This window comes from Mytilus galloprovincialis, chromosome 1 (genome assembly GCF_965363235.1).
Source record: "Mytilus galloprovincialis chromosome 1, xbMytGall1.hap1.1, whole genome shotgun sequence".
NCBI lineage: Eukaryota > Metazoa > Mollusca > Bivalvia > Mytilida > Mytilidae > Mytilus > Mytilus galloprovincialis.
The window spans coordinates 102,696,883-102,714,684 of record NC_134838.1 but is presented as its reverse complement, the minus strand read 5'-3'; the positions used below and the strand labels follow the sequence as shown (position 1 = coordinate 102,714,684).

Here is a 17,802-nt window from a genome sequence, read left to right as displayed (position 1 = left end):
CGTGTAAAACCTTTACAAAATCGTAATGTGCACTAAAATCATGCATAGAGTTCGGGGTAAAAAAATATTGAAAAAGCGAAAATATATATTCAGGCAGTTTTAACACTATCTAATATCGACCAATAAATCTTGAATATTTTCTTTAGTAATTTAGATAGCTGCATTCATCCATGATATTCTTATTTTATAACTATAAAGTTATGTCGTTTTCTTTATAACTCCTTTCAAGTGCATTTCGATCCATATATGTTAAATTCCTCAAAATTTATTTTCTGAAAAATAAAGCATATGGTATATCAATTCATAAAACAAACCCCCCGACAAACATGACAAAATCCAAAAAACAAAGGGAAAAGTATGTAATTTCCGTTTTTCATCTGTGAATAACTGCAGTGAATTCTCCAAGACGGATCAAAAGTCGCATTTCATTTCATGCGAACGACGGTCCCTAACAACGGGTTTTCGGAATTCTTTGCAAAATTTTGACCTATCACATTCATTTAGGCACAAGGATGCGTAGAAAATGAACATGGACTTGAAACCCGTTGACGTTGACGCTCAGACGGGCCATTAAATTTTAAAGGTGGGCGTATACTTCCATAATATGGACAAAATTTGTTCAGACAATTTAGTTTTAAAAAATATATCTTTTGGAATTATTTTTCAATAAATACTCTGAATCCGCCACTGAAGCTGTATATGATAACAATTTGAATGAGATTAATTTTGTATCCCCTTGTGACGAACATTATTGTCGTTTAGTAAATGATTACGCAAAATCTACTTTTATTTACATAGCAAGTAAAATTGAGAATATAGAAATGGGTAATATGATCGTATATTGCCATGCAGGGGGATAATTTTTAATGGAAATGTAATATTTATTATCATTGTAACCAAGTTTAAGACAGTTCTATGACACTAATCATCAGTTTTCAGTATGATCAGTCCTTTTGGTGAAATTGCTGTTCGTATTGTTAATGTTTTTATCCAAGTCATAGTAGCTAGTCCGTGTATATCCAAACATGATTTCATTTTGTTATCTACAAACGTACGTATTCCTTTGATTAATAGATTATATCAATATTAAGACTACTTTATATTTGCACCACATTCCCTTATTTGGTTCATATATATTTTTTTCTGTTGGTATACGCAGAACACAAACTTGATAAAGACCTCGTTTATTATTTTCTATATGTAATTGTTAAAAATTAAATTCACCTGTTTAGTTCCAGGTGCAAGTCGTTCCAAAGAGACATGTATAAAGACTTTTCATTGACAAACGAGCAACTCGACACTAATACATATATAACACAATATGTGGTCTATGATGATGATAGGTACTTCTTGTATGTTTCAGAGTGCCAGTGTGTGTGTGTTTAAATTGTTTACTGAAAATTTAAAAAAAATCGAACAAAGTTTTCTGTTTTATTGATAAAAATAAGAAAATGACAATTGTTCAAATGTGGGTAGCTATAAATTACTCAACCTGTGCATCATATTTCAAAATATTAAATAAAAGGTTCAGTTTCTATATGATATTTCATTTTTTCCCCATCCTTATATAAACAGTTATATCATATGCTTTGTTTATCAGAGTTAACAATCATCAAACATGATACTTTGTATTGGAATTCATTTCGTACGTAAACATATATAATGTATAAGATAATCAATATATTCATAGATACAACAATTATTATTATTTATCAATACAGGGTGCATTAGCAAAAGTCAAAAAGAGAAAAATTTGTAATTGTGTAATTTACAAAAATGTGGTAGACAAAATTGATTGAGTGGCATCAACCGTAAAACATATTAGTAATTCCATATGAATGAAAGAGCAAAGACATTGTTCTACTTTAAAAATGCACTTTGTGCAACGCCTGCAACATGAATTAACGGAAACGGGGAATGTGTCAAAGAGACTTAAATTTTGCATAGGAAATGTACGATGAAGATTTTACATACATAGATTCTAATTTTGCATACCGCAGTCCCGCACGTGTTGTCAGATCCACTGAGTTTTCAACATGTTTTAAGGTATCAGAAATACGAAAATAAAATCTGATTTACGCCTATACCTATCAAGTTAAACAAATTGCACTCCAGTGGCGGATCCAGGAGGAGGGTTCCGGGGGTTGGCCCCCGCATTTGGGGCGATCAATCATGAATGCATTTAAATGGGGACATATAGTTGGAACCCCCTTTTAAAATGGCTGGATCCGCCCCTGCACTTAACCTTAAACTTGACGATATATGACCTTGAAATCAGTAATTTACAGTGAATATATATTATCGTTCTAATTTAGCCATGAATGTATGGTACCCATGATTTGAACTTTGACCAATTGACCTACAGTATATAACATACAAGACACCACCCCCCTTTCCCGCCCCCTTCAATGCAAACCATAGCCCTATCTTGTTCTTGTCAACTTGAAAGCACACTTAATCCTTTATTAAGATATTACATAAACTAAATGTGAAGTATGAAAGACAAAGTGATTCGGAATAAATATTTACTCATATGCATGGACTTTTTTTAAATGTACAAAAACTTGAAACAGTGTATGATAAATAAGAATTAAATAAGGACACATAATATGATATCACCATGTGATGTTGAACATGTTTGTTGTTTTCTAAACAGAGCTGTCTTTGTCACTTGTTCCTGGTACGTTTTTCAGTTGCAGTGTTGATTGGCTGTCTCCGTCAATTTCATCATCATCATCAGTCTGTTTGACCTCTACGTACTTATCGAACGTTTCGTTTTCGATGCAGACAATGTTAGATTTTCGTCTATTCATGAGTCTGTGCCTTATATTTGATAATATGTGACCTGTTATAACATAAAAACATTCAATCAACTGTTCTTTTGTTTTTGTATTGTAGTTTGTTTTTATGTAAATAATTGGTTTATCTCCCTAGCTCTCTAAAAAAGGCCTAATCATATCTCTGCGCATTATATACACTTGAGACATGGTCGGTTAACAAGAGACCTATGTAGATCTGTACAAATCCCATGTAGATGTATATGATAATATATAACTGTTGGTGCATTTGCTTAGAAAGTCCAAACGCTTCTTGTGCTCTCTATAGCTAGTGTCTATAGTTTATACTATATCAATGATCATCAATTAAGAGTTCCAATGGTGGTATTTTGTGTGAATCTTCTTAAAACTGACAAGATATAAGATAATGTGTTTATTGAATTATATGTTTATTTCATGATGACCTGTCATTATAATTCCGTTCACGTTTACAAAATGGCAGTTCCTAACATAACGGAATAAAAGATGTGACAAGCTGATCAAATCATACAGTCTTGCTGTCAAGAAACGATTCATTGAATTTGTGACTGATAACTGTTACAAAAAATGAATGATGTTTTCGAGATTTAAAGAAACAACTCACAGAAAAGTGATCTGTCAGATGTATTAACATTTGTACAGATCTTGTATTTGATTTCAGCAATATTGCAATATAAGCAGACAACAGTTATATGAAATGTCATAGTCCTTGTTATGCATTATATAGGGACCGCGTCTATCAATCATTGACGTGTATGGAGATTCGATTCTTTAAAATCATAAATGACCAGTATGTCAGTATATATATGTTAAAAAGTTTATGTTGTATTCGATGCAGATACGTAAAGATTATACATATAATCTGCGAGTATATTAAAGTTCATTGATCAATAATTCATTTAGAAGTGAGAGGTTTAGCTAACTATAAAACCAGGTTTAATCCACCATTTCAATTCTACATGAGAAAATGCCTGTACAAAGTCAGAAATATAACAGTTTAATCTATTCGTTTGATGTTTTTTATTTTTTCCATTTACTTAGGGACTTTCCGTTTAAAATTTTCCTCATAGTTCGATATTTTTGTTATTTTACTTTTCACTTACCCTGCCTTTGCTTTCCTTCGGTTTCTTCGGGTGTGTTGTTTGTAGGTTTAGATTTGTAATACATATACATTACTACTAACAGAACCAAGAAGATACAGGCCAGACAAACACCAACAATAATCCCTTCAATCTTTATCTGTTTCATTCTGTCATCTCTTTTTGAATTGAAATTTGAAACTACAAGTAGAAATTAAAGCATATAGGCACATTAATACACAATCATACCTGTTTTTCAATCATGTATTTCTACTCAAATAAATAAGATGACCCTTTCAGCTTTTAATTTAATCATTCATATGCAAGTTCCATGAAAGTGATGGAAATTGAAGATTAGTATTTTCATCAAAATACACACGTCTGGACAAAGTACATTACAAAAGCTTCTTATCTTAAAGAGGAAACGATTTGAAAGGCAACCAGGGTTATACAAATACTTACAATAAAAGAAAACAAAACAAAACACTGATAGTATTATCAGCAATATACTCTGCAAGACCAACAACAAAGTACTAGAGCAACTGAGAATGACGATTCTCAGATTCTTAGATTCTAAGAGTTTCATTCTGTTGGAAACTATACAGTTATCATTTGTAACCGTTTTTACAGGTGGCAAATCAAAAATAGAAAAGCTATGTATCAAGTCAACAAGCGAGCAATTTGATGTATTTTAAAGTCGCATGCCGCTCCGTTTATAAAAGTGTAATATTTACTGAAGCTATTATTTTAAGTCCTAATCGGACATTGAGTAGACAATGTCGATTCATGTTCAGGAGGGGGATGGGGCGGGTTGATAACATTTGGTGGTCTATAATCGAATGAAATTTCTTATCAATATTGGTAATGTTGCATATATTCATGTCATGTCTCTATGAAGAGTTAAAAGACATATATGCGTTTTTAGTATATACCACGCAGGTATATACCGCGAGAGGCAGGTGCTCTGTGTGGAGCATAATAAAATATAATTCCCTAATAGCACTATATGTTATTAATCTTTATTTTTGTTCACTACCTTTATATATGCACACCTCATTCCACATATCAGAATCGCTACCCATTCAACCCTTACTCCAACAAAAAAGTGATCTGGTCGAATCTTATGTTTCAAAGAAAATGTCTTTTATTTATTAAATAAAATTGAGAAAGGAAATGGGGAATGTGTCAAAGCGACAACAACCCGACCATAGAGCAGACAACAGCCGAAGGCCACCAATGAGTCTTCAATGTAGCGAGAAAGATTCGTACCCGGAGGCGTCCTTTGGTTGGCCCCTTAAAAAATATGTGTACTAGTTCAGTAATAATGGACGTCATACTAAACTCCGAATTATACACAAGAAACTAAAATTAAAAATCACAAGACTACCAAAGGACAGAGGCTCCTGACTCGAGACAGGCGCAAAATTACGGCGGGGTTAAACATGTTTATGAGATCTCAACCCTCCCCCTATACCTCTAGCCAATGTATAAAAGTAAACGCATAACAATACGCACATTAAAATTCAGTTCAAGAGAAGTCCGAGTCCGATGTCAGAAGATATAACAAAAGAAAATAAACAAAATGTCAATAATACATAAGTAACAACAGACTACTAGCAGTTAACTGAAAAGCCAGCTCCAGACCTCAATTAAACTGATTGAAAGATTATGTCTTCATCATATCAATATCAGGCACAATCCCTCCCGTTAGGGGTTTAGTATCATACTATCATAAAATATATGAGAAGAACATAACCCGTGTCATGCCAACAACTGTTTTCTAAATAAATGTGTTTAGTACCGATGCAAAGACCCTATAAGTGAATCAATATTAAAGCCAAAATATGCAATCTTTAATGATCTGACAACAGTATTGTAACTATATCCCTTCGTAATAAGTCCGTTTAAAGGTTTTGTAAGTTTTTGAGGTGAATACTGACATTTTTGTGTTTTGTAAAGAATATTACCATAAAAGATTGGATGTGAAATACCTGAACGTATAAGATGTCTGCATGTTGAGTTATATTTACGAATTATTTCCTTATACCGATGATAAAATTTAGTAAATGTTTTGACAAGTTTGTGATATCGAAAACCCTGGTGTAATAATTTTTCAGTCATACATAAATTTCTCTCGCTAAAATCTAATACATACACAAGCGAATATTACAAGTTGAAATATATAAACACCATAAGATGGTGACAAGGGAACGTCACCATCTAAAAATGGATAACTAACGATAGGAAATGAAAAATCATCTCTTTTGTCATAAATTTTTGCATTAAGCTTCCCGTTAATGATATAAATTTCAAGATCGAGGAAAGGGCAGTGGCCATTGTTAGTATTAGCTTTATTTAAAGTAAGTTCAACAGGATAAATTTCTTTAGTATACATACTGAAGTCGTCATTATTGAGAGCCAATATATCATCCAAATATCTAAAAGTATTGTTAAATTTTTGTATCAAATGTTGTTTCGATGGGTCTTTGCTAATTTCAGTCATTAATTGTAACTCATAACAATACAAACATAGGTCCGCAATAAGTGGTGCACAGTTAGTCCCCATTGGAATTCCAATAGCTTGACGATATACGGAATCTCCAAAGCGAACAAAAATGTTATCAAGTAAATTTCAAGCGCAGATATAGTATCAAAGCATGTCTAGTTGACATAGTTCTTTTGTTTATTGCTACTAATAAAATGACCTAAAAGAGTTTGAACGTAATATGTAATCACATTCTGACTTTTTAAATGCCCAGTTAATTAGGGATGTTATTTTTTCTTAATAAGAACATGAAGCAAAGTGGTATATAGGGTAGAAAAATCAAAACTTTGAACAGATTCAAAATCACCAATATATGCATGCAATTTATCAAGTACTTCCAACGAGTTTTGACACTCCAAAAGTAATTAATTCCACTATTTTCAAAGGCCTTATTTGAACAATTTATTATCAGGTTTTTTATTGTACCAAGTGTGTACTAGTAAGTAGAATAGACAATTTAGTAGTGAAACAATGGCTTGTAGATAAAATAAATCTATATTTGTAAGGTTTTTTGTGTAGCTTCGGAAGGCAGTACATAGTTGGGACTTTCGTTGTAGTTGGTTCTGCTTGTATAGAAGTAGCTAAAATTTTGTGTTAACTTTCTGAAAACGAAGTCAGTTGGGATGTTGGTGAATTCGTGATTTCCTTTTGCAGAACCTCAATATAAAATTTACGTCAAACAAATGATTATTAGCAGCTTTATCAGCCGGGACATACACAAATTCCTTTGCTAGTTCTTTTAGTTTTTGTTTGATCATGACGCGAAATAGGTGTTTATGGTTGTTGTTAAGAGTAAAATGTTCTTTAAAATTTTGTATACGAATATCAACTATCTTCATTACTGAATTAAAAAAAGAGTCCAAAGATTTTTTGTCAGCTTTTTTCCCGTTTTACCCATTTCAAACAGTAGGTACTGAGTGAGTCGTGGATGATATTACGACATTCATTCCAATTAATAATTGAAGGGGAACGATAGTTAGGTCCTTTACTGAGGAATGACTTTAACTCTCGGACGCAAACGATGTTAAGGTCTCCTGTTATGAAATGGGGCCATAAGTGTATTTGGAATTGCTGCAATTACATGACATAGGTGTATTTTCACTGATATTTACATCTTTACGCTATAATTTTAAAAACACATATTTCCGGGTCATGAGATTTCTTGTAAATATAACAAATAAGAGGGAGTTCAGTATTATCAAAATATCCAGGAATTTGGTCTATAACAGAATGGTCGATAAAACTACCGGCAATATTTACAAAATCAAAACCTTTATTGACATACTTTATTTTAATAAAATGTTTTTTATGATCTTCAGGGCGATTAATTTTGGGAAACAGTTTAGAATAACAATATGCCGTTATAATTTGAACGATTTCATACTTAGGACTGTAATATGAAATAGTGCTGCAATCCTCTAAAATTTTATTTAATTTATATATAGGCAAAGAACAGAGCTTGGTTAACAGATAATGTCTGCCGTTGTTTTTTGAAATAGAAGTTAGGTCCGAAATATTTGTATGGTTGGTCCGAAATTTTCTTTGATTGCGATTTTGTCTACGCCCATGAGAATAGTTTTTAAAACTATATCCAAAATGTTAACAGAATCGGTTCTTGATATATTACCAATTCCCATGATGTTTTCATTAAGACCGAGAGGGTAGACTGTCTGTAATTTTTTAATCCAATTTAATTCAATTATTTTCCGTGATCGTACAAAATTTGAATGAGATTCCCCATGCTGCTTATTTACTACTTCTAAGGTTGAACTGTTAAATATTTAATAGGATAAACCATTCTTATAGACTTTACCCTGTTACCTTAGCCGTATTTGGCACATCTTTTAGTAATTTGGGGTCATTAATGCTCTTTAACTTTGTACTTGTTTGGCTTTATAACTATTTTTTATGAGCGTCACTGATGAGTGTTATGAAGACGAAACGCGCGTCTGGCGTATTGAATTATAATCCTGGTACCTTTGATAACTTGTAAAGGACGGATTATTATTTCTCTTGGTCAAATTTGACTTATCCCCCTTTGTACGGGGCACCGAATGGGACTCTTGTGATTTTGTACTCGAAATTCAATTTTGTACGGGCAAAAGTGAGTTTTGTTCAACAAAAATGAGTTCAGTTTAACAAAATGTGTAGCATACTACAAATTTAAAATTTTGTCATACAAAATTATCTTTCAGTGGACAAAAGTTACTTTTGTCATGACAAAATTCATTTTTGTAACACAGACTACTTTTGTTACCTAATTTGAAAATTGGGCGACAAATTTAAAGTCAATTTTGTATGCAAATTTGTTTAGTTTGGATTCTGTGAACTAATTTGCATAAAAAATTGACTTTTGTGAGACAAAATTGACAATTGTGAGACAAAATTGACTTTTGTGAGACAAAATTAACAAAATTGAATTTTGTCTCACAAAATTGAATTTTGTCACAAAATTGAATTTTGTCTCACACAATTGACTTTTGTGTTTTAATTTCCATATTAGATAACAAAAGTCAATTTTGTATGCAAATAAGTTTATATTTGCATACCTTTTTGACAAAATTGACTTTTGTCATGACAAAAATGAATTTTGTCTACAAAAATGAATTTTGTCTACAAAAAATGAATTTCGTCATGACAAAACTGAATTTTGTCATCACAAAATTGAAGTTCCCATAAAGCAAGTCTGTATCACATAGTTTTGTAAGACAAAAATGATTTTGTTATGACAGAATTGAATTTTGTACAAAACCACAAGAGTCCCATTCGGGGCCCCGTACTTTGACTCTGTTGTAATAAAAAGTGATAAAAACATGAAAGTTATAATTTGGCGATTTTTCTTTAATAACAAAGTATGTTCAATAAAAATTGTCAAATAAAAAAAAATTGTAATGTTTTATTAGCAAATTGTGTGAATAACGAATAACAAGATGTATAAAGTTGACCCAAATTAGATAACCAGACTCAGTTTCTAATTCGAAGAAAGCAAATATCTATATGATGCGAACACAGGCACTTGTTTCTATCCATGGGAAGGTCGACCATATTTTCCACATTGATAGAAACACTGAAGTGCCTGTGAATGCGATTTATAAAAAGGGAATAACGAATGTTCATCGCGTGATTACATAAACGATAAATTGACGATCATAGCACAATGTAGTAGTATTATAGATTATGATACGCCAGGTTGATATAAAAAAGAAGATAGGATATGATTGCCAATGAGATAACTGTCCACAAGAGACCAAAATGACACAGACATTAACAACTATGGGTCACCGTACGGCCTTTAACAATGAGCAAAGTCCATACCGCATAGTCAGCTATAAAAGGCCCCGATATGACAATGTAAAACAATTCAAACGAGAAAACTAACGGCCTTATTTCTATAAAAAATGAACGAAAAACAAAAATGTAACACATAAACTAACGACAACCACTGAATTACAGGTTACCTGAAGTGGGACAGGCACGTAGATAAATAATGTGGCGGGGTTAAACATGTTAGCGGGATCCCAACCCTCCCCTAACCTGGGACAGTGGTATAACTTTTCAACATAAGAACGAACTATAACTAGAGGCTCTCAAGAGCCTGTATTGCTCACCTGATTTACTTGGGTTTTTCAAATCATATAAAAAATATAAAATTTGGCTAGAAGTAACAACACTTGGCAAGCACCTCATAAGTAAAGGAACATTCATGCTATGTTTGATTTCATTCAATTCAGTGGTTCTTTAGAAGAAGACTTTTGTATGCATTTCCCATAGGATCCTATGTTAAACTAAGTCTCCCCACTGGCGGCCATCTTGGATGTTGCAATGACAACAAAGTGACAACACTTGGTCAGTATCTCATTAGGAACATTCATGCTATGTTTGGTTTCATTCAATTCAGTGATTCACTAAAAGAAGACATTTGTATGCATTTCCCGTAGGGTCCTATGTTAAACTAAGATCCCAGCTGTCGGCCATCTTGAATGATGGATCGGCTGCAAAGTAACAACACACTTGGTCAGCACCTCATAAGGAACATTCATGCTATGTTATGAAAGCCTCAGCTGTCATATATTAGAGATTTACATAACGTTATGCTAAAGCTTCCAATGTAAAGTTAATTCAGCCTGATGATGAATTAAATCATCAAAATGAAAACTTTAAATAATAAAGTGCTAAGTTGAATCTGCGTTGTGTTGACTTGCAACTTCAAATGTTGATGTTGTGAAAGCATCACAGTAAGCCACGGCGTTATGATGATCTGCTTATAACACGTAACGTTGAGTTAAAACTACATACTGTTAGGTTGACATTACACGATGTTAACTTGATACTGGATAATGCTTAGACGTACTCTCAGATTGCTGGGATAACAAATAAAACGAAAAGTTGAACTTCATGATGTTGACTTATTATTGATGAATGTAAAGCTTAGATATCACAACGTTATATCATTATAATGTCACGATAGGTTTATCATAATGTATGTAAACTTTAAATTACACGATGTAAAGTTAAACTAGCAAAATGTTATATTACTATAATGTCACGACAAGCTAACCATACAATATGCTCACTAGAAATAACACGACGTAAAGTTGAAAAAACGTTGTTGTTGAGCTAGGATTGCACAATGTTATATCATTATAATGTCACGATAAGCTAACCATACGATATGCTCACTAGAAATCACACGACGTGCAGACGAAAGTACGTGTTGTTGAGCTAGGATTGCACAATTTTATATCATTATTATGTCATGATAAGCTAACCATACAATATGCTCACTAGAAATTACACGACGTACAGTTGAAAGTACTTGTTGTTGAGCTAGGATTGCACAATGTTATATCATTATTATGTCATGATGAGCTTACCATACAATATGCTCACTAGAAATTACACGACGTACAGTTAAAAGAACGTTTTGTTGAGCTAGGATTGCACAACGTTATATCATTATTATGTCACGATAGGCTACCCATACAGTATGCTCACTAGAAATTACACGACGTTATGTTGAAAGTACGTGTTGTTGAGCTAGGATTGCACAATGTTATATCACTATTATGTCATGATAAGCTCACCATACAATATGCTCACCATAAATTACACGACGTACAGTTGAAAGAACGTGTTGTTGAGCTAGGATTGCACAATGTTATATCATTATTATGTCACGATAGGCTTATCGGACATTATTTTGACATGAAACGACACGAAGGTGGAAAAAAGGTCCACTGATGTAGGACCTGAGGTATCTTGCAGATAGTGCCGCATATGCGTAGTAATAATATGATATAAAAAGAGAAGAATTAAAAATACATTATTCTACTTTCTTTTTACACTGTAACAGTACGGTCCATGTAATATTATCATTTAAAAAGTTTTAAAAATTTTGTAATTTTGAAATTTTCACCAAATAATTAAAATTCTAAATATCGTTTTTAGATTTGATAGGTTAAATATTTGATCAAACTTTAAAAGTACTCTCAACGTGCAGTTTTTCATTGTTACTCTTTTTGAAAGTTTGATTTTTTTTATAGTTTTTGATGAAGATATCAAAATTAGAAAATGGGCGAAAAGAGGTGTACCTATAAACTGCGAAACGGATTAAAATCGGAACGAAACGAAACACAATGAAATGCACATCTACGGTTACTTCAAAGTTAATGTATAAAATAAGTCAAAAGGAAAGCAATTGTAAGCGGTGAAAAATTTGATAACAAAATAGATATTTCTCAAAAGCAGATAATTCGTGTTAAAACAAGAAGCACGGCTGTGATTATGATCATTCTTAATTAGGAATAAAACGCACAAAATGTATCAAATAATTTTCAATTGCCAAATAAATAATTTAAAGAAGAAGTGTTTTTTTTAAAAACAAATTGGACATTAACATGAGATAACAGTATCCTGAAATGTGTTAAGGTTTTGCATCTATGGATTTTTTTTTTTTATTTCAATCGAATGACTTTTTTAAAAAAAACTCTTATATAAGCTGAGCGTTTAAAATAATAGTTCATGACTATTTTGTTTTCCCAGCGCCCAACATTTAAGAGTAACAGTGAAAACTAGCAGTATGTTAAACAGATATATACAAGGTTAATTGTATTTATATTTTCTTCTGCATTTTAGACATTTAAATAAAATACCCTCAAATTTGATTTGATTTTTATTTTCCTTTACGACTTCTTAAACAGTGGTCGCTTTACCGGATAGCACGAAAAGACGTCTAACTGATGGAAAAAGTTTTATGTTGACAAAACTGTTATCCGTTGGGATTCCGTTCATGTACTGACAAAATAAAACGGACGCGTAACGAAGGCACAACGGACACACACAGAATATGCAACGTACGAGAAACGGAAACGTACAAGACAGAACGGATGTCAAACATACATCCAACGGACGAGTACTGCATACAACGTACACCAAACGGAAGCATATCGGATAAAATGGAAGAACACGATATGCGAAAAAAAATGAAAGGCGGCAATGATAATACTTGTAAATCGCATAAATATTCAAAAAGTTTCCGTTTAGCTGGGTTTGGTTTGTTTTTCAAAATGCCGCCAAAGGGTAGTGTCTTGCCTGAATAAGAGATGCTTGATAGTGAAGACGTGCTCTTACTTTAAAATCATGTATGATTAATAAGCATTCATGACACACAAGAAATCTAACAAACCAATGATAGCCATTTCTGACACGAAATTTTCAATGGCATTTATCCGTTTCAGATCTGTTCCTCATCCGTTTTCTCCCGCGTTTAACATTTCTGACGCGAAATTTTCAAAGGCATTTATCTGTTTCAGATCTGTTTATCATCCATTTTCTCCTGCGTTTAACGTAAAAATGGGGAAGGGTGTCATTTTTTTCATATTTTTTTTTCTTTAAATTTTCTATTGATTCATATTTCGTATTTGTATATTAAAGCAAAAAATACTGATATATCAGGAGATACACACCGGATATTATGTGTAAATTATTAAATAAAGTATTGTGCAATGGCAGGAAATATTTAATTGCATAGTATTGCGCTATAGCATAGTATTACTCATTAGCAAGAAATATTCAATTGCACCGAATTGCGCAATAGCATTTACAGGGGCGGATCCAACCATTTTTAAAAAGGGGGTTCCCAACCCAGAACAAAGGGCAGTTCCAACTATATGTCCCAATTTAAATGCATTGATCGTCCCAAAAAAAAGGGGGTTCCAAACCCCGGAACCCTCCCCTGGATCCGCCACAGCCAAGACATCTTCATTTTCAGACTATTGTGCAATAGCACAATATTGGACACGAAAGAAATCTTCGATTGCACATTATTGCGCAATAGCAAAAAAAAATTCGATTGGAAATGAATACAAATATTTCAACCCATTTCAAATTTTAAAGATCTTTCACCACATTTATTATGTGTCAGAAACCTATATTATGTTCAAAGTTTGATCAAAATCCAAATTCAGACTATATCAAGCTTAAATATATATGTGTCGAAACTTGCACCAACTGTTCAGGGTTCGACCACTGTCGTCGAATCAGGCTGCGCTCAGCGAAGCACTTTATTTAGTTATTGTACCACAATCAACCTTGAGCAAAGTACAAGTACGCATCTATGTCCAGTCAGAATGGGGCGTGTAAAGAGAGTCAGTGCCACGATCTCTGCACGATGAATTTTGCCATTTTGGCCATACGCCAATGCTGCTTTCGAAAAACCAGGACAATGTAAAACGCTGAATTTTAAGTTTTAGCATTTACCTACGGAACGCTGAAAATATTCGAATACTTGAAAGTCAAGTAAATATAAGAACCGAAATATTTTAAGAGGTGTTTGACCAAAAGGAAAGTTGAAATATCAAATTCCATTTAAGAAGTTATAAGATAATGTGGTATGAGTGCCAATGAGAAAACTCTCCATTCAAATCACAATTTGTAAATGTAAACCATTTTAGGTCAAAGTATGGTCTTCAACGTTAACGCGGAACCTTTTCTCAGACAGAACAGTATATACCACTTTGCCCAAGGGAGTTGAAACCTTAGTTTTTTTGTAAAACGACCTATTCTAAATTATTGATTGTTGGTTGCCAGTGGCAAATATTAAATGTATGTTCAAGATAATAACAAATTAAAATGATATACAACAGGTAGAACAGGTAAAAGTCTGTTCATGATGCTGATCGGCATTTTTATATGCCACTAGAAAATGAGGATATATTGAATAGGGACAGAAATCTTCCCTTGCAACGAGTCACTGCAGGGGTTCTTAACGTGAAGAGTACTTGGCCTCATTTTGACAAGACTTTGCAATGTTCTTTTTCTTAATTGAAATTTGATTGTTGTGCGATAACTTCAAAATGCACAAATTACAAGCACGGAAATATCACTTAATGCAAAAATAAATCTGGTTCCCTTTCTTGGCTAAACAGTGACAGTCCGCCGGAAGGGGACCATAAATGGCTGACCCGTGTTAAGAGAGAGCCATATCGCTTGCACGTAAAAGACACCCTTGTAAATCTCGAAAAGAGCATGGCAATGCCGCTACAAGGCAGCACTCACACCCGCAAAGTGGAAAGGGATTAAATATAAACTTTTTAAAATTTCAATTTTCAAAATGCCGACACCTACAAATTAATAGATGGGAGCATAATGTACAGCGGCAACTATTACATAGATTTGCAAGCTGAAAAATATTTATGGTATACGTTTATATGAAATGAATGTATTGAGCTTAAAAATAAAAGCAGAACGATGAGTTGGATGGTAACGTTTACTTTATTTGGCCTTTTTGATTATATTTGATTTGGTCTTTTTAACTTTATTTGCTTCGACCGTGACTGCATGGTTCGTTTTTTGTAGACGAAACGCGAGGCTTGTTCAAATACAAAATTTCTAACCGGATGTCTATCTATGATAAGTTTTTTACATATATTATAACAGTTTCCTGGCTCCAAGCTACTTATATTTGATCTATAAGTTACTCTAAGCGGCTAGCAGTGTAAAACAGATATCAATAACCTCCAACATTCGCGGCTAGCACAACGTTCTTAGCGACACCATAAATTAAAAGTTTCTTCCGTATCAATATGAAATCAATGATAAAAAGCAATATATTATCAATATGCAATCGATAAAAATTGAAAACAAAATGTTGAAAATTGCACGAGACCGAAGCGCTTTTTTCTGGATCTACCTTTTCAGGAACGTCCAAAGCCGAATATTTGAAAGCGAACAGTCTAGTAACTTAAAGATCCAAAATAGTTAATTAAAGTTAATCGTTCTAAATGTACTTGAATTTCGATGATTTCATTTGCCGACATGATTGCATGTATAGTAAAAGTCATAAAGCAAAAAAAAAAAAAAAAAAAAAAAAAAAAATGAAATCAAATACATGTTTAGAGCAATTTTATTGGTTAAAGCTCAGTTGAAAATATATATACATACTCAATCATACCATACTACTCGGCCTAATGAGAGTTGTCCAGTTTTCACTGTTTTTCCTAAATGATGAGCGAATAGTTCTGAGTTATATATCTGAAACCCTAAGCTTATAGAGATTTTTTAAACGTAAATAAACTTTTTCGATGCAGGTTTAATAAGCGTACAACTGCCTGCCTTTGGTCTCATTCTATACATAAACTTTTAAGTAACAGTAACAGTTCATTTCATTTTGTTTTGTTTTGTTCCGCAGTTAACAGGTGCCCCTCTTTGCGGCCCCTTTTTAATTTTGATATCTGCATTAATAACTATAAAAAAAACTTTCAAAAAAAGCGAAATAATCAAAACTGCACGTTAAGTTTGGTACTTTTAAAGATTGATCAAAAATCTAAACTATAAAATTTAAAAACGATATTAATAATTTTAAAATTTCAATTATTTGTAAAAAAAAATGAACATGAATAATTCAAAACTTTTTAAATTCCAAAATGCTAAAATTGGAAACTTTTCACAATTTTAAAATAATGCACGGACCGTACTGTAACAGTGTAAACAGAAAGTAGAATAATGTACTTTTAATTTATTCTCTTTTTAGATCATATTATTACTATGAATATGCGGCACTATTTGCAAGATACCTCAGGTCCTACATCAGTGGACATTCGTGTCGTTTCGTGACAAAATAATGTTTGATAATAACATTGTGCAATCCTAGCTCAACACCACGTACTTTCAACTGTACGTCGTGTAATTACTAGTGAGCATATTGTATGGTTAGCTTATCATGACATTATAGTGATATAACATTGTGCAATTCTAGCTCAACAACACGTACTTTCAACTGCACGTCGTGTAATTACTAGTGAGCATATTGTATGGTAAGCTTATCGTGACATAATAATGATATTACATTGTGCAATCGGATTATCCTACCTCAACAACACGTACTTTCAACTTTACGTCGTGAAATTTCTAGTGAGAATATTGTATGGTTAGCTTATCATGACATTATAGTGATATAACATTGTGCAATCCTAGCTCAACAACACGTACTTTCAACTGCACGTCGTGAATTTTCTAGTGAGCATATTGTATGGTAAGCTTATCGTGAAATAATAATGATATTACATTGTGAAATCCTACCTCAACAACACGTACTTTCAACTTTACGTCGTGTAATTTCTAGTGAGCATATTGTATGGTGAGCTTATCGTGACATAATAATGATATATCATTGTGCAATCCTAGCTCAAAATAACGTACTTTCAACTTTACGTCGTGTTATTTCTAGTGAGTATATTGTATGGTTAGCTTATCATGACATAATAATGACATAACATTGTGCAACCCTAGCTCAACAACACGTACATTCAACTGCACGTCGTGTTATTTCTAGTGAGCATATTGTATGGTTAGCTTATCATGACATTATAGTAATATAACAGTATGCTAGTTTAGCTTTACATCGTGTAGTTTAAAGTCTACATACATTATGACAAACCTATCATGACATTATAATGATATAACGTTGTGATATCTAAGCTTTACGTTTATTAATAATAAGTCAACATCATAAAGTTCAACTTTTCGTTTCATTTGTTATCCTAGCAATCGAAGAGTACGTCTAAACATTATCCAGTATCAAATTAACATCGTGTAATGTCAACTTAACAACATGTAGTTTCAACCCAACGTTACGTGTTATAAGCATATCATCATAACACCGTGGCTCACCACAATGCTTTCACAACATCAACACTTGAAGTTGCAAGTCAACACAACGCAGATTAAACATAGCATTTCATTATTAAAAGTTTTCATTTTGATGATTTAATTCATCATCACGCTGTATTAACCTTACATTGTAGGCTTCAGCATAACGTTATGCAAGTCTCTAATATATGACAGCTGAGGCTTTCCATACTAT

At 32.8% G+C, this 17,802-nt stretch overlaps 1 protein-coding gene across 1 annotated transcript in view; it reads right to left on the bottom strand.

Annotated features, from left to right (window-relative positions):
- Nucleotides 1–1,417: 1,417 nt before the first annotated feature.
- The window catches only part of LOC143047915 (uncharacterized), a 30,578-nt gene continuing 14,193 nt past the window's right edge, over nt 1,418–17,802 (bottom strand). Inside the window, exons 5-6 of the mRNA XM_076221260.1 lie at nt 3,920–4,096; nt 1,418–2,845 (exon numbers count right to left, since the gene is read on the bottom strand). Coding sequence (XP_076077375.1) covers nt 2,649–2,845; nt 3,920–4,096 — 374 coding nt within the window. The 3' untranslated portion in view covers nt 1,418–2,648. The remainder of the gene's footprint in view (nt 2,846–3,919; nt 4,097–17,802) is intronic.